This window comes from Geotrypetes seraphini, chromosome 18 (genome assembly GCF_902459505.1).
Source record: "Geotrypetes seraphini chromosome 18, aGeoSer1.1, whole genome shotgun sequence".
Lineage (NCBI taxonomy): Eukaryota > Metazoa > Chordata > Amphibia > Gymnophiona > Dermophiidae > Geotrypetes > Geotrypetes seraphini.
In genome coordinates, this window is record NC_047101.1 from 295250 (window position 1) to 318214 (window position 22965).

Genomic DNA, 22965 nt, shown 5'->3' on the forward strand with positions numbered 1-22965 from the left:
TGCCAAGCTTCAATGTGCTCCGGTCGTTGGCCCCTCCCCTTTTAAGGGGGAGCTTCGATGGTACAGTTTTAACCTGGTTCAAGTCATTCTTTACAAATTGTAAATTCTGAGTCAATACCTCCATCAACTCGTCGTCCTCTCTTTTCAAACTAAAATGTGGAGTTCTGTAAGGCTCCGTACTGTCCCCATTGCTGTTACTAAACTAAACCTTAAGTTTATATACCGCATCATCTCCACAGAAGTAGAGCTCGGCACAGTTTACAAGAACTTAAAAATGAGAAAGGGTAGGAAAAGGTTTACATAAGTTTATAAATCGAGTGGAAAAGTAAGGGAAAAGAAATTACATGTTAGAGAAGAGCCAGGTTTTTAGTTGCTGTTAAATATATTTCTTAGACCTCTTGCCACACTAATTCAGGGGATTTCAATGTTAAGGCATTCATCTATGCCGATGGCATTCTTTTGGTTTTCCCTGTTCTCTCATCAAATATAGACTTAACTCCGCTTCAACAATGTACCTCTGCGATCTCAAGTTGGCTTAAGGTGCACAGAATGATTCTGAGTCCCTCTAAAACAACTGTTTGTTGGATTATCATCCTCTTACCAGTACCAAATTCTTTTATTCACTTATTTGACACAGATCTGATCCCGGTGACATGTTTTCGCTGTCTTGGAGTCTATTTGATGCTGCACTGTATTTTGATTATCAGATCTCAAAGGCTATTATTACTGGCTTAGGCAGCTTAGATTCTTTGGCTCTGTTTTAGATTTTGGTGCATTGCACACTTTCTTTCATACCTCTGTCTTGTCAAAAATAGATTACTGCAATACAGTTTATTGCGGTATAACATTGTCAAATTTATGCCACTTACAGACACTTCAAAATTCAGCAGCACATTTCCTCTGTAAAACCAGATTATATGATCATGTCACCCCACTATTAATTGCAATTGCTCCCTGTGCTGTTTAGATGCCAATTCAAAATTTTATGCCTAACATTCAAAGTGCTCCACCATTCTCAACCGGTTTACTTAGCATCCGCCACTATACCATATACTCCTTTCCGTGCACTGAGGTCAATTGATGCGAACAGACTAGGTCTTCCATCTCTCAAACTAGCCCATTATGAATCTACAAGAGTGGTGTTCCGCTGGGGTCAGTACTCGGACTGCTGCTGTTCAATGTATTTATAAACGATCTAGAAACAGGGACAAAGTGTGAAGTAATAAAATTTGCAGACGACACCAAACTATTCAGTGGAGTTGGGACAAAAGAGTACTGTGAAGACTTACAAAGGGACCTAAACAAACTAGAAGAATGGGCGACGAGATGGCAGATGAAGTTTAATGTAGAGAAATGTAACGTCTTGAATGTAGAAAACAGAAACCTGAAGTACAACTATACAATGGGAGGATTGGTAATGGGTGAAAGTATCCTAGAAAAGGACTTGGGGGTAATGGTGGACAAGACAATGAAGCCGTCGGCACAGTGCGCAGCAGCCTCTAAGAAGGCGAATAGAATGCTAGGTATAATCAAGAAAGGTATTACAACCAGAACGAAAGAAGTTATCCTGCCATTGTATTGGGCGATGATGCGCCCACATCTGGAGTACTGCGTCCAATATTGGTTGCCGTACCTTAAGAAGGATATGGCGTTACTCGAGAGGGTTCAAAAAAGAGCGACACAATTGATAAATGGTATGGAAAACTTTTCATATGCTGAAAGATTAGAGAAACTGGGGCTCTTTTCCCTGGAAAAGCGGAGACTTAGAGGGAACATGATAGAGACTTACAAGATCATGAAGGGCATAGAGAAAGTGGAGAGGGACAGATTGTTCGAACTTTCGAAAACTACAAGAACGAGAGTGCATTCAGAAAAATTAATAGGGGACAGATTCAGAACCAATGCTAGAAAGTTCTTCTTCACCCAGAGGGTGGTGGACACCTGGAATGCGCTTCCAAAGGGTGTGATAAGACAGAGTATGGTATTGGGGTTCAAGAAGGGATTGGATGATTTCCTGAAGGAAAAGGGGATAGAAGGATATAGATAGAGGATTACTATACAAGTCCTGGACCTGATGGGCAACCACATGAGCGAACTGCTGGGCAGGGTGAACCCCTGGTCTGACCCAGCAGAGGCACTGCTTATGTTCTTAAGTACAAGAAAATCAGCTTACTTTTTCATCTCATCTTTTCTATGGAATAGTTTGCCACCTCTTTTCCCAAATTTAAGTCTCTTAAAAACGTATTTTTGAAAAATGGCTTTTATCTGTTCCCTTCGGGAAGACTGATCTGAATAAAATGACACAATTGGATTTTATGTATGATTGGTTACTTGTATGAAAGTAGACTTTACTATAATTTTATGGCTTTCCTTTCTTCTGTTCTTTGTTTTTAAATTGTAAGCCGCCTAGACCTTTTGCATTGGCGGGATATCAAATGAACAATAAACATAAACATAATACTCATTACATGCTGTAAGCATGCATCACTTCCCCCACAGAAGCCTTAAATCTTCTTTTTTTTTTTTAAGCTGATAAAGAACGGGGGGGGGGGGGGAGGAATGAAAATATCACTCAGGCAGAAGGAAACGCCATAACCTTCCAGACTGCCTAACTCTACAAGATACCTAATTATCCAACTGGATCTAGAAGTGTGCCCCAGATCCAGGCCAGTTCTGCAAGAAATGCCCATTTACTATCTCTGCTGGGAAGCAAGAGAAACTGAAGAGGAGTTGGCTGCATGGTGCCCTATATAGGTCAAAACTCGCAAGTGTTTGGTTTCTTCTCCATCTGCTTGTAGTGAGGCATGACCCATTCATCTAGACTGTTCTGGTAGATGGTAAGAAAAGCACAGTTACTTACTGTAACAGGTGTTATCCAGGGACAGCAGGCAGCTATTCTCACATGTGGGTGACGTCATCCGACTTGCTTGAAGAAACTAGAAGTTTTGAGTCGCCCGCACCGCGCGTGCGCGAGTGCCCTCCTGCCCAGCACAGATAGCTAGCAGAGAAGCCAACCAGGGGAGGTTGGTGGGTTGTGAGAATAGCTGCCTTCTGTCCCTGGATAACACCTGTTATGGTAAGCAACTGTGCTTTATCCCAGGACAAATAGGCAGCCTATTCTCACATGTGGGTGACCTCCAAGCTAACCAGAATGGGATGGTGGGAGTGTTGGCAACTTAGGAGAATAAATTTTGTAATACTGTTTGGCCAAACTGTCCATCCCATCTGGAGAAAGTATCCAGACAATAGTGAGAAGTGAAGGTATGAACCGAGGACCAAATAGCAGCTTTGCAAATTTCCTCAATAGGTGTAGATCTGAGGAAAGCTACAGAAGCTGCCATTGCCCTGACTTTATGGACTGTGACTTTACTGTGAAGGGTAATCCAGCCTGGGCATAGCAGAATGAGATACAAGCTGCCATCCAGTTGGAAATGGTACGCTTAGAAATAGGATGTCCCAATTTATTTGGATCGAAGGAGACAAAAAGTTGAGGAGCAGTTATATGTGGTTTGGTGTGTTCCAAGTAGAAGGCCAAAGCACGTTTACAGTCCAGAGTATGAAGAGCTGATTCTCCAGGGTGAAGGGTAGAACTCTGTATTGGTAATGTAGATTCCCCACCCGAAATCTGAGGTACTGACGGGAGGCCGTATGGATTGGAATATGAGTATAGGCCTCCTTGAGATCCAGAGAGCATAACTAGTTGTTCTGCTCGAGAAGGGGATAGAGAGATGCCAGGGACAACATTCAAAATTTTTCTTTGCCAAAAATTTGTTGAGAGCCCTGAGATCCAGAATGGGTCGCAGATCGCCCGTCTTCTTCGGAACAAGGAAGTAACGGGAGTAAAAAACCCTGTTCTGCTGTTCCAAGGGAACTGGTTCGATGGCATGGAGATGAAGCAGAGCTTGAGCTTCCTGAAGAAGAAGGGCGGTCTGGGATGGATTGGAAAGATACTCTCTTGGAGGAAGCTCTGGTGGAACCTGAGTGAAATGAAGAGAGTATCCTTCTCTGATGATGGAAAGTACCCAGAGGTCAGATATAATTATCATCCATCGGAGGTAAAAATTATGGAGATGACCTTCTATAGGGGGAAATGGAGACAGAGACAGAACGATGGAGGTTATGCTCTGTTGTAAACAGTCAAAAAGGTTGAGAAGCCTTAGGTGCAGCAGAAGGTTGGATTTGCTGTTGCTTCTGAGGATGCTGCTTTTCAGAGGAAGACGAGTATAAGGAGACGGCTTTGGAGGAAAACGCCTTTGATAGATGACAGGAGGGCATGTAGTCTTGGCTGGAGCCAGTTTAGGTTTGGGTCTGACGATGGCAGCAAACAATTTCGCATAGTCAGACAAATTTCTTGGTGGCCGCCTCGATGGTCATTGCCTTGACAAGGAAGGTTAGCTAAGCAGTCTTAAAGATTAGAGTCCATGTCAATGGCTCGAAGCCAGGCAAGGCGACACATAGCCACTGAGCAAGCAGCTGCTCGGGCAGATAACTCAAAAACATCATAAGATGACTGAAGGAAATAGAGACGTAATTGAGAGAAAGAAGCAATCAGTTCTTGAAACTCAAAATGCATCTGATTGTCCATATAAGCCAAAAACTTTGGCAGAAGGGAAAGAAGAAATTCAAAATAAGTAATAAAATAAAAATTATAGTTGAGGACTTTAGAGGACATCAAAGCATTCTGGTAGATGCGACGTCCAAATTTGTCCATAGTTTTCCCCTCTCTCCCAGGAGGAACTGTGGCATAGACCTTGGAAGGATGGGATCTCTTCAAGGAAGATTCAACAAGCAAGGATTGATGAGAAAGCTGTGAATTGTCAAAGCCTTTGTGATGCACAGTTTTGTATCTCGAGTCCAAATTCCTTGGGACTGCTGGTATGGAAAAAGGAGTCTCCATGCACCGAGCAAAAGTCTGATTTAAAAGCTTATGAAGTGGACGCTTTAGACTCTCAGCCGGAGGCTGAGGAAGATGCATGACTTCTAGATATTCCTTAGAATATTTGGAGCCAGTGTCTAATTTTACATCCAAGTCCATAGCCATCTGTCGTAGGAAAGACGAAAAAGACAGCTGTTCTGGTAAGGCTTGGTCTTGAGAAGGACTCGAGGATGTTGAGGCAACTTGTGTCGAAGAAGAAGATTTGGCATGGAAAAAAGCATCGAAGGAACCTGGTGACTTGAACGAGACAACTGAGGCCGGAACATCCTCAAGGTCCGGCATTGGAGACCTCGACCAAGGAGTCGGTGGTCTGGTCAAGGTCGGAGTAGTACGAGGCTTCAAGGAAGAAGGAATATTCTGCGAAGAATGATGCCTGGAAGAATGCCTCGATGAAGGCCTCGAACGATGGTGAGAGCTGTGTCTAGAACGAGATCTTGAGGATCGAGGAGATTTCGCCTCGGAGACACAAGCAGCCGATGCCAACATGTGAATAGGGCTAGAGGCTGTAGATCGAAGCTCCAGAGGTTTGGAGGAGGAACCTCGATGCACTCGCAAAGACTCTGCTCCTTGCTGAGTGTGAGGAATCTCTTCGATGCACTCGCAAAGAATCTACTCCTTGCTTTTCGTGTTTGGATGGCAGACCAGACACTCGCAGAGATTCTGCTCCCTGCAAAGAGTGTGAAAGCTCCGACTGGGACATTGGAAGCGGCTCGACCTCGCAGGAATCTGCTGAATGCCCAGGCAGGATAATAGGAAGCAGTTTAGGACCCATAATAGTAAGGTACTGAAGAAACTGCTTCTCTAATAGGGTCTGGAAAGAAGCCGGCAAGGTGGGATCCGCGTCTGAAACCGGTCCATCTGCCTTGGCTGGAGGTTCCTTCGAGGCAATGTGAGTGTGCTTCGACTTAGTAGTCTTGGACACTTTAATCACTACCGGTGGAACCGACTGCTGAGCTATCTGACCTGAGGAAACAGGGGAAGATACAGCAGGTGACGTCGAAGCAAGAGCCGCTGCAAACAATGAAGGTTTGATGAGGCTCGAGGTGGAAGCAGCAGGCGCAGGAGCCTCGATGGAAGTCGAGATCGAAGACGCCTTCGAAGTCGAGGGATCAGCCGGAGACTCCATATCGAAAAGCTTATCCACCAAAAGGCAATGACGCTTGAAAGCACGAGGCTGAAGTGTTTGGCAAGGCAGGCATGACGTTGGATGATGTTTCAGCCCAAGGCACTTGAGGCAGCGTCTATGAGGGTCCGTGAGGGAGATTGCGCGCCGACACTTGCTACACTTTTTAAAGCCTGTAGCAGGCCGGGACATAGGCCGAAAAATAGCCGCCGCAAAGTCGAAGCTCGCAGGCTGCGGCCAAGCAGCCCATCCCAGAGAACGGATGGAAGAGAAAAAAAATTTTTTTTAAAATTTAAATAAACTAATGAAAACAAAAGAAAACAGCGATTCGTGAAGAAAAAACACCAACTGCGGTCATAGAGAAGGCAAAAAGTGAACGAAGTTGAACGCAGAGAGTCAAAGACGGACTTCTCGGCTCAGCGGAAAACTAAGAACTGAGGAGACGCGCCCTGTGCTGGGCGGGAGGGCACTCGTGCATGCGCGGTGCGGGCAACTCGAAACTTCTAGTTTCTTCAAGCAAGTTTGCTTGTGAGGCGTCCGCATCGGGGGTCCGTCGGATGTCGTCACCCACATGTGAGAATAGGCTGCCTGCTTGTCCTGGGATAACATTAAGATCCCAAACCACTGAAGGCAGTTTGAGAGATGGTTTGATATTAAAAAGTACTTTCAAAAACTTGGAAACAAGAGGATGAGCAGCGAGAGATTTATTGTTCACCTGAACATGGGAAACACTGATAACCCTAAGGTGAACTCTGACTTAAGTGATTTTAAGACCAGAGTTGGATAAGTGTAGAAGATAATCCAACACTGAAGATGTAGAGTAGAATGAAGCATCTTGATGATGAAGATCACACCATGTTGAAAATCCTGTCTATTTCTGTTGGTATTACAGCTGTGTAGAAGGTTTTCTGGATGCAGCTAAAATGACTCTGACAGAATCAGAAAGATTAGCATCTACTCAGGTCAAACCGAGAGGTACCAAGCTGTCAGGTGTAACGGCACTAGATTGGGATGTAAAAGAGACTCTTAACTCTGGGTGAGAAGAGATGGAAAAATCTGTAGGGTTATTTGATCTTTGAGAGTGAGCTGAAGTAGAAGGTTGAACCACGGTTGTCTGGGCCACCGAGATGCTATGAGGATCATGGTGGCTGATTCTTGTTTGAGCTTGACCAGTGCCTTGAGAATGAGAAGAATTGCAGGGAACGCATAAAGGAACTTGTTTGTCCAATCCAGAAGAAATGCATCTGCCTCCAGACTATGAGGAGAGTATTGCTTGGAACAGAACTACGGCAGTTTGTGATTGCTGGGGGACACAAATAGGTCTAACTGAGGAGTCCCCTATTGCGAAAATAGCTGATGCAAGTCTTTAGAGTGGAGCACTACTCGTGTGGTCAAAGATATCTGAGTTTGTTGGCAAGTGTATTTTGTGCTCCTTGAACATAGACAGCTTTGAGGAATATGTTTTGATCAGTTGCCCAGTTCCAAATCTTCTTGGCCTCTTGACAAGAGTCAGAGAATCCTTGCTTGTTTATGTAATACATCGCAACTTGATTGTCTGTGCATTCTAGGAGGACTTGATTGGATATACTGCTTTGAAAAGTCTGCAGAGCATAAGAGGTTTATGTGAAGCTTCTATTCTTGAGCAGACCTATGACATTGTGTCCGGAGACCATCTAGGTGAGCTCCCCAAGCATACGTGGAGGAGTCTGTGGTGAGGACCTTCTGATGTGGAGGCGTTTGAAACAGCAGTCCTTTGGAAAGATTTGACAAATTCATCCACCACTAAAGAGACTGACGTAGTGTAGATGTGACAGTAATTTTCTGTGAAAAGGGATCGAGAGCTTGAGACCACTGAGACACCAGGAACCACTGAGCTGTTCTGAGATGAAGTCTTGAGGGAGTAACACGGACTGTAGATGCCATATGACCTAATAGTCTCATCATCTGTCTGGCTGAGACGGACGGAAGATGGCAGACTTGATTGCAAAGTAGAATGAGGTTGTCCTGTCTTTCTTGAGGTAGGAATGCCCTGACCTGAACAGTGTCGACTATAGAGTTTGAGAGGGTTGAAGTTGAGACTTTAGAAAGTTGACTTTGAATCCTAAGTGCTGAAGGAACAGGATTGTTGATAGTGTTTCTGAGTGTTTCTGAGTTGATAGTGTTTCTGAGGAGAGGCTTCTTTTATGAGCAAGTTGTCGAGATAGGGAAAAACTTGAAGTTTATGATCCCCTTAAAGCTGCTACCACTACTACAAGGCATTTGGTAAACACTCTTGGAGAGGAGGCCAAGCCGAAGGGCAGAACTTTGTACTGAAAGTGTTGATGGGCAATTCAGAATCGCAGAAATTTTCTGTGAGCAGGATGAATTGGTATATGGGTATAAGCCTCTTTTAGATCTAGAGAATATAGCCAATCATGATGTTGAGCCAACAGTGTATATAGAGTTCCTAGAGATAACATTCAAAACTTTTCTCTAGGAATTTGTTGAGGTGCTAGAGGTTGAGAACTGAACGTAGGCCTCTTGTCTTCTTCAGGATGAGAAAATACCTGGAGTAGAATCCCTGATTCCTCTGTGATGAGGGTACTAGCTCTGTGGCATTTAGTTGAAGTAGAGCCTCTATTTCTTGAAGAAGAAGGGAGGTCTGCTGAAGGCTGAAAGAGGACTCTCTTGGAGGATGATTTGGTGTAACCTTCCTCGATGACTGAGAACCCATATGTCGGTTGTTATCAGAGTCCAACGCTGGTGACAGATTTGCAGACAACCTCAGATTGGTTGAGGAAGAGGCTGAGATACGGGAACAACGGCTATGCCCTTGAGAAACGCATCAAAAAGACTCAGCAGGTTTTTGAGGAGCTGACATTTGAGCTTTCTGAGACCGCTGTGGCTTTTGCTTCTTTTGTGGTGGCGGTCTAGAAACAGAAGCCTTAATAGTATATCGCCTCTGATCTGAATAAGAAAGCTTAGCAGACTGTCTTGAAGTCAAAGGCTTAGTCTTTATTCTGACCAAAGAATGCCAACTTGTTTCATATAGAGTCAATTCTTGCATGGCTGCCTCGATGGAATCACCAAAAAGCTCATCTCCCAAGCATGGAATATTGGCTAATCTGTCCTGAAGATTGATGTCCATATCAGAAACTCTTAGCCAAGTAAGGCATCTCATAACCACTGACATATCCGATGCTCTAGATGACATCTCAAAGCATCATAGGCTGACCTTGCTATATATTGTATAGTCTGTGAGAGAGTTCGCACAATCTGTTAATATTGCACAAGATGCTGTGAAGGAATATACTGGTCAAAGTTAGGCAATTGACTTACTAGTTGCTTTAAATAACAGGAAATATAGAAATTGTAATTAAGGACTCTGCTTGTCACCATGGAATTCTGATAAAAAGGACCCTGCTTGTCAGCATGGAATTCTAACAAAGGCGACGTCCAAATTTGTCCATAGTATTGCCCTCACGCCCAGGAGGCACCGAGGCATAAACTTTTGTATTGAAAGATTATACCACTAAAGATTGATGTTGAAGCTGTGGCTTATCAAACCCTGGAATGAAACTATTCTGTATAAGGAATAAAGTTTTCTCATAGCTATCATAATTATTAAGATCTAGTAAAGGAAAGTTTTTCTGAAGATGTTCTTCTAGGAGTCGTTATCTGTGGCGAGTGTTCCGAAAGAATGCCATAAGACCCAGGCACAGATAAAGTAGGTAAACAGTCTGATTCAGAATGCAAATCGGAATCATATAGAAGACTTGGAGACACTGTGCGTCGAGGAGAACGATGTCTACAAGAAGAGTTTCGACATCTTCGGTACAGATCTGATGAAGAAGATCGATGAGTGTCCCTCTTACGCTTCAAAGCATGAGATCAATGCGATAATGTCTTGATGTCGAATGCCCTGAGGAAACGTGTCGATGTTTCGATGAGGAGTGTCAGTGAGACGAACAAGAACATCAGTGTGAGGATCGATGTCTGGAAGCTAAACGTTGTCAAGAAGAATGACGAGAAGAACACAGGAGATCCTTGAAGAGTTTGACGCTCCAATGGAAAGCTGACAGTGGTACCTTGAGGCCTTATAACGCTATGCTCAAGCTGGGCCGGTACCAAGGGAGTCAATGCTAGCACCAGCAGGCAGTGCAATTTAAATACATTACCGAGCTCCCTATGGAAGAACTCATTGAGTTTCTCCCTAAAAGAAGGCACCAGTACTGATAGCTCAACAGCTGGCACCATCAGTACAGCAGGTTGTCTCGGAGAGAGTGACCTAGATGAGGATGCACACCATGTAGGAGAGACAACCTGCGAAGCTGGAGTGCAGTGGCGTCGTTGTTTGGTCTGCATCAAGGGACTTGATGTTGTAGAGACCTGCGACACTTGTTTGAAAGTGGATGGCTTCTTAACTAGCTTCCCCGGTGCCAGAATTTCTTATGATGTTGAAGCTGGAGTTTTTAATGTTGACGCCTGCGAAGATCTGGCGATGTCCATGGCAGCGTTGAACAACAGTTCCCGCCGAGCACGACGGGCTTTAAGAAAGCGTGACTTTAAAGAGAAACACCCAGAACAAGTCTCAATTTTATGTTCAGAGCCTAAACACTGTAGGCACCATTTATGAGGACTGGCAATAGAAATAGACTACTGACACCTACCACATTTTTTAAAACCCATCAACAATTTTGACACAGACGGAAAAATTACTTCAGCAAGATTAAACTCAACTGTTGCCAAAATTTACGAGAGAAAAGACCAGAAAATTAAATTCTGCTCCCTTCCCTCATTGTTATAGAATAAAAAAAAATAAGTGAAAGCGGGAAGGCAAATGCAGGCTGAACAAAGTACAGCCAAACAGTACTTCTTCGCTCTGTGGAAAACGAAGAACTGAGGTGCTGCGAGCCTCATTGGGCAGGAAGGCAGTTGTGCATGCACGGTGCGGGCAGTCGCAAAATTATTAAAATATTTTTCATACTGTCCCGTACCGGGCTCCATGAATGACATCACCCAAATGTAAGAATATGCTGCCTGCTTGTCCTAGGATAAGTGCAGATTACCAATTTTCTATGAGTGGGTGCTCACATCCCTTTCCATTTGAGTATAAGTTAAGTACATTATAGCAACTTAGCTAATACATTAATGACTAAATTTTAAGGGTTCTTGTCAGATCACTGTAGAAAAAGGGGTACTGGGCTGGACTAATGGTTCCATTCAGGTATAGTGAGATTTCCATATTCTTCATGAGAAGATCATACCATAGGTAAATGAAAACCACCCTTAACTGCCCAGAGTTAGAGCTCCACTTTTTCTTATTTTTCCTCACCCAGTTATAGATTATCGTTCTTTTCTGGTATGTTCTGCCTGTAGGACAAGGCTTTGTCCAACTTCAATTAAATTTGTTTTATGTGGTTTCCTTGGTATAAAGCACAGGTGTCGAAGTCGGTCCTCGAGGGCCGCAATCCAGTCGGGTTTTCAGAATTTCCTCAATGAATATGCATTGAAAGCAGTGCATGCACATAGATCTCATGCATATTCATTGGGGAAATCTTGAAAACCCGACTGGATTGCGGCCCTCGAGGATCGACTTTGACACCCCTGGTATAAAGGGACCATAGTGGGGGAGTTTTCATAGAAGAAACCATCATTACCTTTCTTCAGCTTTAAATAAAGCAGAATGAGCTAAGGATGATGTCCATGTTATTTTTAACTCATTCTGAGCTGATCTGATGGAGAAAGCATAACTCACAAAACTGAGTTCCAAGTATGCATTAAATTAATACAACCAAAAGGTATCCCTTATAGTTGTATATCAATCATTATTTCAATATAACCAAAGAAAACAGAGTAAACATACTATATCAACCGATTTAGTGAAATTAATGTCTAACCTTATACAACTCTACAAAACTAACTTTCTAAAATATTTATAATTTGGCCAATATCTTCTCACCTCTCCCTGGAACCAGCCAGGTGTCTGCTTCTCATAAGCAGGAACTGTAGAAAGTTGTGCGTCAGAGATTCTCATGGTGGTTTGTGTGGATCCAGCTGTAGTAGTAACTCCAGAAAATCCTCCCTGAACTTGTGCAGCTGTGTCCAATGGCACTGCCTCTTGGTTTGCAATGCCACCCTCCTCTAAAATCTGACCGACTGGAGAAGTGAAGGAGGGAAAAGGAACAGCTGTTGTGTTGTTAATTGGCTGGTCCTGAACCACTAACGTACGTCCATTCTCTTTGGTATAGGTGGCAAAGCAAATATTACGATTAATTTGGGGGATAAACTGAGATAGCTGCTTGGCCCTAGAATCCATTACTGTATCCCCTCTAGTACTTTCTTTCCAGAGCCCTTGACTGTCCTCCCCTATATCACTTTCATTGCTGTCAACATTTCTCTTGTCCATCTTCAGTTTCTTCACAGTTGAATCACTTTCTCTATCACGTGTTTTTCTTCTCCGTACATCCTTTCCCTCTATATTCTCCCTCCTTTTTTTACTTTTTGAGTTTTTTGATGTTCTTTGTGTAGTTTCCTAAAATAAATCAGAAAAATGTTGGGTATTTGGAGCAAGTATCACATTTCAGTAGCAATGCTAGGGCTGTTATGTGGGAAAACTGAGTTCACTACTTGTACCTGGCTTTTGGTGACTGCACCAGTCAGGGCTGGAGATGCTTTAAGACAGTACTCATAAATCCGGGAACTGGAGGAGTCTAAGCTAACACATGAAGATCATACTTATAAATCAAACTCAGTCTGTATGCATATTAGATTTTAATGGGAGTAGTGATCTGCGGCTCCTCATGGTCACTGCAACGGCTAGACTACATAAGAAGTAGGCAGACTTAATGCTCCAGAGTGGATAAATAGCCAGATACTCGTATTTAGGTCCAACAGGCTGAAAATCAGGAAAACTAGGATTCCCCCAGTGATGCTGCAGAAGCAGGCAGGGCAGGCAGTGAGCAGCCTTCTCACTAAGCTGCCTCTGCTAGCCGGCCACCACCACTGCTGCTGCTACTTTAGGAGGTCCGAAGGTTGTTTGGGGGGGGGGGGGTCGGTCAGGAGGTGCTGCACAGTGGAACAGGAGAGATGGAAAGCTGCTGCTCAGGGGGATGGGAGGGAGGGATGAAAAGCTGCTGCACAGGGGGGACACAGGAAAAATTGTTGAATTTGGGATGGAGAAGAGGAAGAAAGAGATGCAACAGAGGTAAATAGGAATGAGGGAGAAATCCTGCATATGGTGGAAGGGAGGGAGACATGAAAGAAGAGAAAGGGAGAAATGTTGGATATAGGAAGGCAAGAAGAAATGGTATATGGGGAGAGAGAAAGAAATATTTTTATATGATAATAGAAGGGATGGATGCTGCATGGAGGGGAATAGAGAGGTTTGACACAGGGCACAAGGCAGGAAGAGAGAGCGATGGTAGACAGTGGGAAAAAAATAGAAATGTTGGATATGGCAGTGGAAGGGAAGGTACAAAGATGGAAGATGGATGGTGAGCACGGAGAAAGAAAAAAAAAATATCAAATGGGTAAGAGATCCTGGTGAATGAATTAACAGAAGAAACAGAAACCAGAGCCTAGGACCAACATGATTTGAATAATAAAATGACCAGACAACAAAAGGTAGAAAAAATAATTTTATTTTCTATTTTGTGATTGCAATATGTCAGATTTGAAATGTGCATCTACTACAACTACTAATCACTTACATAGCGCTGAAAGGCTTACGCAGAGCTGTACAGTTTGACATTTATAGGTGGTCCCTGCTCGGAAGAGCTTGCAATCTAACTTGGACAGACAAGACATGACATAGAGCAGTGGTTCCCAAACCTGTCCTGGGGGACCCCCAGCCAGTCAGGTTTTCAAGATATCCCTAATGAATATGCATGAGAGAGATTTGCATATAATGGAAGTGACAGGTATGCAAATCTCTCTCATGCATATTCATTAGGGATATCTTGAAAACCTGACTGGCTGGGGGTCCCCCAGGACAGGTTTGGGAACCACTGACATAGAGGGTAGGGGAAACAGAATCCAAGTTGAGAGGAGTTAGGAGAGATTGAGGAATCAGTTGTATTATACTAGCTAAGCTCTCCTGAAGGAAGTCAAAACGACTGCTGAGACTTCTGCTGAGGTTGGGACTTTTGAGTTCTTTGTTCTCTCTAGCATCTGTGTGGTAGAGCTCTGGATGGTTGATGGTGGTATATATAGTACCTTCTTTTGGGGTAATAGGAGGAATGCTTTGAATTATAAAATCTCTTTCTGGACTGAGGTTTAGATGACTTTGCAGATGATAAAGGTCATTGAGTCTTCATGCCTATTTATCTTTTGGGTGGCCTCTTCAATCTTGTCCCCAAACAATTCCTCTCCCAGGCACGGTATACTGGTCAGTCTTTCCTGGATGTTCGCATCCAAATCTAATACCCATAACCATGCCTGCCTTCTCATTTCAATGGAAAGTGCTGATGCTTGTGATGTTACATCAAAGGCATCAAACACAGAGCAACCCATGTATTTCCTGGTTTCCAAGAGATTAGAAAGTATTCAAAAATATATTGTTCGTAATGTGTTAGTGTTTGAACAAGAGACTTCAAATAGAAAAGTTATATAAAAGTTGTAACAGGATTCTACTAGTTAACACAGGGGCCCTATTATTAAAGTTTGCTAACTAATTTAGCGCACGCTAAATGCTAAGGCATCAAGTTTCAAGTTTAATAAGTTTTTTGATTAATCGCTTAATCATACTTCTAAGCGATGTACAGTTTAAAATTACATTTGTTGGGTGACAATACAATAAATAAAAGTACTTAAAAGAAAACAAAAAAACAAAAACAATACAAGATTACAATCAATTTAACATACTCATAACATTAGGTAAGGAGGAATGAAATACAAATCTTTAAAGTAAAGAGAAAACATTAAGGGAAAAATACAGAAGGTTAACAAAATAACAAAATATAATAAGATAAAATTTAATAGGGTTGTTGGATATTAAAATTAGTTTTTAAAGGCATCCTTGAAAAGAAATGTTTTTAAATTACTTTTAAATTTTCCGAATTCCTGTTCTTCCCTTAAAAATATTGGAAGGGTATTCCAAGTCTGTGGTGCAGTAACCGAAAAAATAAATTGCCGCCTTGTATTTATAATTTTCAACGAAGGAATAGTATTATATTCTATGGGCGCCTTAGCATTTAGCACGCGCAAAATCGGTTAGCACACCTTAATAAAAGGACCTCAAAGTGTTTTGGTAGAGTCTCTGAACAAATTTATTTAGGGTTCTGCCCTGCCTTCCAGGAGGTGTGCTGGCATTATGTCCTAGAACTGCTAGCCTTCTTCAGTGCTGACTCTTATCAGAAGGGACTGATGTTGTAACTGGGGCTTATCAAACCCTGGGCCAAACTATACCCTATAAAGTTTATCCAACTTGGGTAGAACTACAAGTACTAGAAGAGGTGCTTCCCAGTTTTAAAACATAGCATCCTTTGTGAGATTGTGAAAAGGAAGCTTAAGACAATCTTTTGAGCACTCTCTATAATCTAAAGCAGACATGGGCAAACTACGGCCCGTTTAGTTTTGTAATCCAGTCCCCCCGCTGACCCTTCCATCTCTTCCTCTCATCTGAACCCCGCAACCGAAATACCTTGTTCCAAACGGCCGCATTGGTAGCAATTTAGACAGGCCGCTTTGCAGCCTTCTCCCGCCAGCCCTCCCGCAGCTTCTCCCGCAGCCTTCTCTCTGCCACATTACTGCAGCACATGGAATGCCCCGGCAGGAGAAGGCTGCGAAGCAGCCTGTCTAAATTGCAGCTGATGCTGCCGTTTGGAACAAGCTATTTTGGTCTCGCGGTCAGCGGGGTTCGGATGGGAGGGAGAGATGGAAGGGTCAGCTGGGGGGGGGGGGGTGCGGCGGCGGCAACAAGCTAGCAGGATTGATCAAGCACATGTTTTTGAGCTATGGTACCATAGAAAGGTGCTGAGGAGATTACTACCGTATATAGCTCATGTTCTGTCAGTTTTTTCACAATAAAGCTAATTTTACTCAGAAGTGTGCTAAATATAGCACTGTTAATGAAGAGGATTGTACTCTTTAGTCTCATTGAGGTTACAGCTTCAGCAGATAAGCAGGTTGTTATGAGAAGCACCTGACAATTTTTCACTGTTCAGGATTTTAATTTGCCTTTGAAATGGCTATTGAAATACCGAGTTTCCCCGAAAATAAGACCTAGTGCGTTTTTTGGGCCCAAAATAAATATGACAGTATCTTATTTTCGGGGAAACATGGTATTAAATGATCCTAAAACAGCATCACAAGAAGTGCAATAATTTGTACAATAAGCCTTATGTTTTCATGCTTTGCTACCTTTTAAAGACCAAAACCTTTTATGTTATGACGTTTATATCAGTTCACACAAACACTCCATCCATCTGCTCTTGGTCTGGCCCCTATGTCAAATTTAAGAACCCATTGTGGCCCACGAGTCAAAAAGTTTGCCCACCCCTGTTCTAGAGCATCAAAGAGTTCTGTCCTAAGCTCAGACTCTGACTCCATCTTTATTGGGAGAGTCTACCCCATCTCTCTCATTAATTTTGTGAATGACAGACACTCAGGCGAAGACCTTCTGCGGATCTGAAGGAATTCTATATGATTCCTCTGCAGAAAGGTCTGGGTAGTCAGAGGCGGAATAAATAGATAAATCTGAGTCGTAATCCTCAATGTCCTGTCTCGAAGAGCGTCGAGAAGGACATAAGAGATCGAGGTGAGTAATCCTGAGAGCATCAAGAATGATGCCAAGGATGGTCTTGAAAGCGTTGAGCTTAACGTAGAGGGAAAACAGACATGCGAGCATTGAGCTTGATGTCGAGAAGAACTTTGTTGAGAACGCTGGGCATTGTGTGGAGAACGAGACACACTTCGAGAAGTTCTGTGGTAGCAGTCTGTTGAACGTCTAGATGAAGAGTTATGATGTCTCAATGAGTCAGCTTTGTTAAACCTTGATATTTGACGCTGTGGAGACTGAAATAGTACCGCAGGGCGTTGTTTGGACTGGGCTGGCACCAGATATGGCGAAGTGGACACACACCTGTGGTGCTTGGGCTTGCAAGATACCAGCTAACTCCCTCTAAACTAACCCCTGCATTTGGTCCTGTACGGATGGCAAAAGTACCGTAGAGATCAGAACAGATGGTGAAGGGAGTGTAGAGTGTTGGAGACCTCAATGACAAGGCACACTTCCAAGGTGACTCAGCTTGAAGAGAGGGTGACCTCGTATTGGTATGTTGACGCTTAAGATGCGTCAATGGAGTAGACGCTTGAGATGAGGTTGATGTATGTTTGAATGTGGAGGAATGCTTCCTTCTTAGCTTTTTTGGTTGACTCCTCTGACGATGGTGGTACTGACAATGATAATGTTTGTACCGGTATCGACACTGAGGTAGGATGAAGGGCATATCTGTGTCGCAATCCACGATGTAGATGATGACTCTCTAAACAGTTTAACAAACTGGAGTTGACGAGCTTTAAGTGACCTCTTTTGAAGCTTGGTACAGCACAGGCAGGAATCAGAGCAGTGTTCAGAACCAAGGCACTGGATACACCAGTTCTGTAGGTCAGTCACCGAGATGGTCCTGTTGCATTGTGTGCACCACTTAAAGCTACTAGAAGACTTGACATTGGGATAAATTTGTCGCTGTCCCCACGGGATCAATCTCCATCCCTGTTCCATCCCATCCCTGCAAGCTTTGTCCTCATCTGCACAAACCGTTCATGAAGAAGGACACGGTACTACTCGAAAGGGTCCAGAGAAGAGCGACTAAGATGGTTAAGGGGTTGGAGGAGCTGCCGTACAGCGAAAGATTAGAGAAACTGGACCTCTTCTCCCTCGAACAGAGGAGACTGAGAGGTGACATAATCGAAACATTCAAGGTACTGAAGGTACAGGGCCATGGTGAGACCTCATCTGGAGTACTGTGTGCAATTCTGGAGGCCACATTACAGTAAAGATGTGCGCAGAATTGAATCGGTTCAACGGACGGCGACCAGGATGATCTCGGGGTTCAAGGGTCTCTCGTACGAAGAGAGACTGAACAAATTGCAGCTCTACACTCTTGAGGAACGTAGGGAGAGGGGAGACATGATCGAAACATTTAAGTACCTCACGGGACGTGTCGAAGTGGAAGATGATATTTTCTTTCTCAAGGGACCCTCGGCCACAAGAGGGCACCCGCTCAAACTCAGGGGCGGAAAATTTCATGGCGACACCAGAAAGTATTTCTTCACAGAGAGAGTGGTTGATCATTGGAACAAGCTTCCAGTGCAGGTGATCGAGGCAGACAGCGTGCCAGACTTTAAGAATAAATGGGATACCCATGTGGGATCCCTACGAGGGTCAAGATAAGGAAATTGTGTCATTAGGGCATAGACAGGGGGTGGGTAAGCAGAGTGGGCAGACTTGATGGGCTGTAGCCCTTTTCTGCCGTCATCTTCTATGTTTCTATGTTTCTATGACCTTGGACGGATTGGTTGTTTTCAAGGAAGACCCAACAAGAGGGATTGATGGGACAGTTGAGACTTTTCCAAACCCCTACAGTGACCATTCGATATTAAGCTTCCAGTTTCGCTGGCACAACAGGAACGGAATATGGTACAGCAAGATTTCTTTTGAAAGTTTAAGAACATAAGCAGTGCCACTGCTGGGTCAGACCAGAGGTCCATCATGCCCAGCAGTCCGCTCACGCGGCGGCCCATCAGGTCCAGGACCTGTATAGTAATCCTCTATCTATCCCCTTTTCCTTCAGGAAATTATCTAATCCCTTCTTGAACCCCAAAAACGTACTCTGTCCTATCACACCCTCTGGAAGCACATTCCAGGTGCCCACCACCCTTTGGGTGAAGAAGAACTTCCTAGCATTGGTTCTGAATCTGTCCCCTCTTAATTTTTCTGAATGTCCTCTCGTTCTTGTAGTTTTCGAATGTTTGAAGAATCTGTCCCTCTCCACTTTCTCCATGCCCTTCATGATCTTGTAGGTCTCTATCATGTCCCCTCTAAGTCTCCATTTTTCTAGGGAAAAGAGCCCCAATTTCTCCAATCTTTCAGCATATGAAAGGTTTTCCATACCTTTTATCAATCGTGTCACTCTTTTCTGAATCCTCTCGAGTATCGCCAATTCTTCTTAATGTACGGCGACCAATATTGGACGCAGACTCCAGATGCGGGCGCACCATTGCCCGATACAACGGCAGGATAACTTCTTTCGTTTTGGTCGTAATACCTTTCTTGATAGTACCCAGCATTCTATTTGCCTTCTTAGAGGCCGCTGCGCACTGTGCCGACGGCTTCATTGTGTTGTCCACTATTACCCCAGGTCCTTTTCTATGGTACTTTCACCCATTACCAGCCCTCCCATTGTATAGCTGTACTTCGGGTTTCTGTTTCCTACATGCAAGACATTACATTTCTCTACATTAAACTTCAACTGCCATCTCGTCACCCACTCTTCTAGTTTGTTCAGGTCCCTTTGTAAATCTTCACAGTCCTCTTTAGTCCCAACTCCACTAAATAGTTTGGTGTCATCTGCGAATTTTATTACTTCGCACTTTGTCCCTGTTTCTAGATCATTTATAAATATATTGAACAGCAGCGGTCCGAGTACTGAATGAATCTTAAGGAGGATGAGGTATACCCAGTTCTTCCAAATACTCCTTAGAGTATGTTGAATCAGACTGCAAAGTAATGTTAAGATCTTTACTCATTTGATATAAAAATTGAGTAAAAGATACCGAAGCAGAAGAGGGGAGATCCCATTGAGTCGAAGGCGACCGGAAACCCCTCGAAGTACAGTGGAACCTCGGTTTGCGGGTAACCCGGTTTGCGAGTGTTTTGCAAGACGAGCAAAACACTTAGCAAACTTTTGCCTCGCAAACCGAGCATGTTCTGGTGTACGAGCACCTCCCCCCCGCTCTAACCGGCATCGCAACCACTCCTCCCCCCCCCCCCCCCCCGTGAGAACCGCAAAGCACCCCCGTGCTGAAAGCGGCATCCGCCCGCCCTTCCTCCCAAGCACGGTCCTTACCCCTTCTGCTCGTTGTAAGGGTGAATGCGAGCTCCCGCCTCTTGCCTGGGCTGGGCCTTGAGCATCTGCGCATGCTCAAGGCCTTCTGGCTCTCGTTCTCTCGGAGACGTTCTCTCCGAGAGAACGAGAGTGCATTGTCGTTTCTAGAGGCACTCTCAAGGACTCAACTCCTTGTATAGAGTGTATTGGTTTTTCTCGAGGCACTCTCAAGGACTCGACTCCTTGTATTACTACTGAGTGCTCAGGCTAGCCTGCAGGAAGCAGGATCGAGGCAGGAGTTAATTTAGCAAGCATGTTACCAAACTCCTGATGCAGAATTACTTCCAACATACTCTGCAAAGCCAGCACCGAGACCACTTGAGCTGGTACAATTGGTATGGCTATAGACTCTGAGGAAGATGACTTCGAGGAAGAGTGTTGCCTCGATTTCGAGACACGTGCCCTGGAGATCCTCAGACCCACCGGACCCACTGGTTCTAGAGGTGGTTTGTCCGTAAGGGTTGGCTTAACAATTGCACCTGATGGAGACACCAAGGATAACAGCGCCCCAGGGGAATAGTTAGCTGAGCTCCCCAAAGAAGAAAACTTCCCCATCGAGGAAGGTTTGATTGAGGTTGAAGATTTTGTCCCTGGAGAAAACTGTGCTGGAATTGATCGGGGCAGGAATAGGATTCAAGGTCTTAGGCAAAGGCCGACATCAATTGGTAAGTGGTCAGGCTACATTTCGTAACCCTGTGACATTAATTGGTAAGTGGTCAGACTACACTTCGTAACCCTATGACCAGCTGGGACTGGCATGAAACATGGGTGCAGCAAAATCGAAGCCCACAGGCTGAAGCCGCGAGTAGGCCCTGTCGTGACACGAAGACAATAAGAAAGAAAATTAAAAAATTAAACGCGCAAATAAACACAACAACCCTGTAAAGAAAATACACAGGCCGCAGTGAGAGAAGGCACGAGTAGAACTAAGTCTAGCACAGAGCATAAAAACGAATGGCTTGTCGGCTAAGCGAAAAACTGAGAACTGAGACGCGCGACCTACGTTGGGCGTGAAGGCACTCGTGCATGCGCAGTCGCGAACTTTTTAAAGTTTTACAAGCAAGTCTGCTTGCGAAGCTGTCCGCATCGGAGCACTGTGGATGATGTCACCCATATGTGAGAATATGCTGTCTGCTTGTCCTGGGATAAATTGGCTTTACAGTTACCATTTGAGCCAACCCTGAAGTAACTGAATCTAAGTCATACAAACATATTACCCTTCCCTCTCCCAAAAAAGTCAACCAATATCTGATTTTGTACACACCACCCTGCATTTAATATGAATAATGATTTTAGTACAATATATGCATTCTATATTAAAAAGATGGCTCGTTTAGCAAATAATATGCATGCACAGTTCAAGATGTCATAGCAGAAAGCCCAGGGCTTTATTTTTTGTACCGGCACCTTTTTTACTGATTCATACCCACTTCCTAAAGTCTAACCTTTCTTTTAGCTTTCCAAAAATTCTTTGTCTAGTGGAGTACTCAGACTGAGAAGGCATATAGCACAAACTAATACCAAATCCCTCTAAAGCTCCCAAAATGAACACCCATAAAACCTTAATAAATACCTCAGTTTGAAAAGGTAGATTATCCATCAGCATCACATGAACCAAACGGGGATCCACTGATCTGGTCTCACATTCCTACAATTTTACAGGAAAACATGATAGAAGAACAAGAACGTGAACATGTAACTGATTGCTTGAACTGTAATAAATCTAGAACAACAGATTAGCAACTACTGATTGAAGACTATTACCCATAATGATCATAAATAAGGATTATTAAGCATTAAACTAATGTCTGCATAAAAATGTGCACTATGCTGTATATTTTAATAGAGACTGAAAAGATTATAATTACAGTACAGAACACAAGTATTTGAAAAAAAATCTACATGGGCTCAGCATAGGATTAATTCACTCACAAATAAAAAGAAACATTCATAGTAGGCTGGTTCAAAAATGTCATATTCATGGGACATGACCTATACAAGTCTATTTTTGTTCTATGTCTGGCCACTGTTAATTGAGACAAATTACATTACATTAGAGATTTCTATTCCGCCAATGCCTTGCGGCTCAAGGTGGATTACAAAAGAATTACAAAAAAGGTATTACATGAAGAAGATATCTGGTAATTTCTAGAGGAGATAAAGAGTAGATGAGGTTGATTTGGGGAATCGGGAAGGTATTGGGGAGTGGCATTAGGAAGGAGCTAGCGGGATAAAGTCATTTGCAGGAATTTCTTGAAGAGTAGAGTCTTTATTTCTTTTCTGAATGTTTTGTAGTCTGGGGTCATAATTAGTAGATTGGAGATTTGGTTGTCGAGTTTTGCTGCTTGAGTGGCTAGGAGGCCATCATATAGTTTTTTCCGTTTGACTTCTTTAATTGGAGGGTACATGAATGGAGTGTGGGTTTACCTATGTCTAGTTGATGTAGTTTGGATGAGACGGTTATTTAGGTAGGTTGGGCTGTCGCCATTTATGGTTTTAAATAGTAGACCGTAGAATTTGAATAGTATTCTTGCCGGAATTGGAAGCCAGTGTGATATGGTCATTTTCCTCAACGAATAGATAAGTCTCAGTGCTGTGTTTTGGAATGTTTGTAGTTGTTTTATCATTGTTTTATCATCAGCTGGGCAGGGGAGGTAGAGAATGTTGCAATAGTCTAAAAGACCTAGGACTAGGGATTGTACTAAGAGCCGGAATTTTTGAACTTGTCTTAAATTTCTCATAACTGCGAATTATTTCTAATTGTTTTATTGATTTGTGGTTGCATGGTACAGCATCTATCTATCGTCATTCCTAGT

General features: G+C 43.5%; 1 protein-coding gene across 2 annotated transcripts in view; it reads right to left on the minus strand.

Moving 5' to 3' along the window:
- Positions 1–22965, minus strand: part of KDM3B (lysine demethylase 3B) — a 266148-nt gene that overhangs the window by 185263 nt on the left and 57920 nt on the right. For both annotated transcript variants that reach the window (XM_033927119.1, XM_033927118.1), the window contains 2 exons: positions 21723–21797; positions 12001–12573 (listed from right to left, as the gene is read on the minus strand). In XM_033927119.1, the coding sequence (XP_033783010.1) occupies positions 12001–12573; positions 21723–21797 (648 nt within the window). The remainder of the gene's footprint in view (positions 1–12000; positions 12574–21722; positions 21798–22965) is intronic.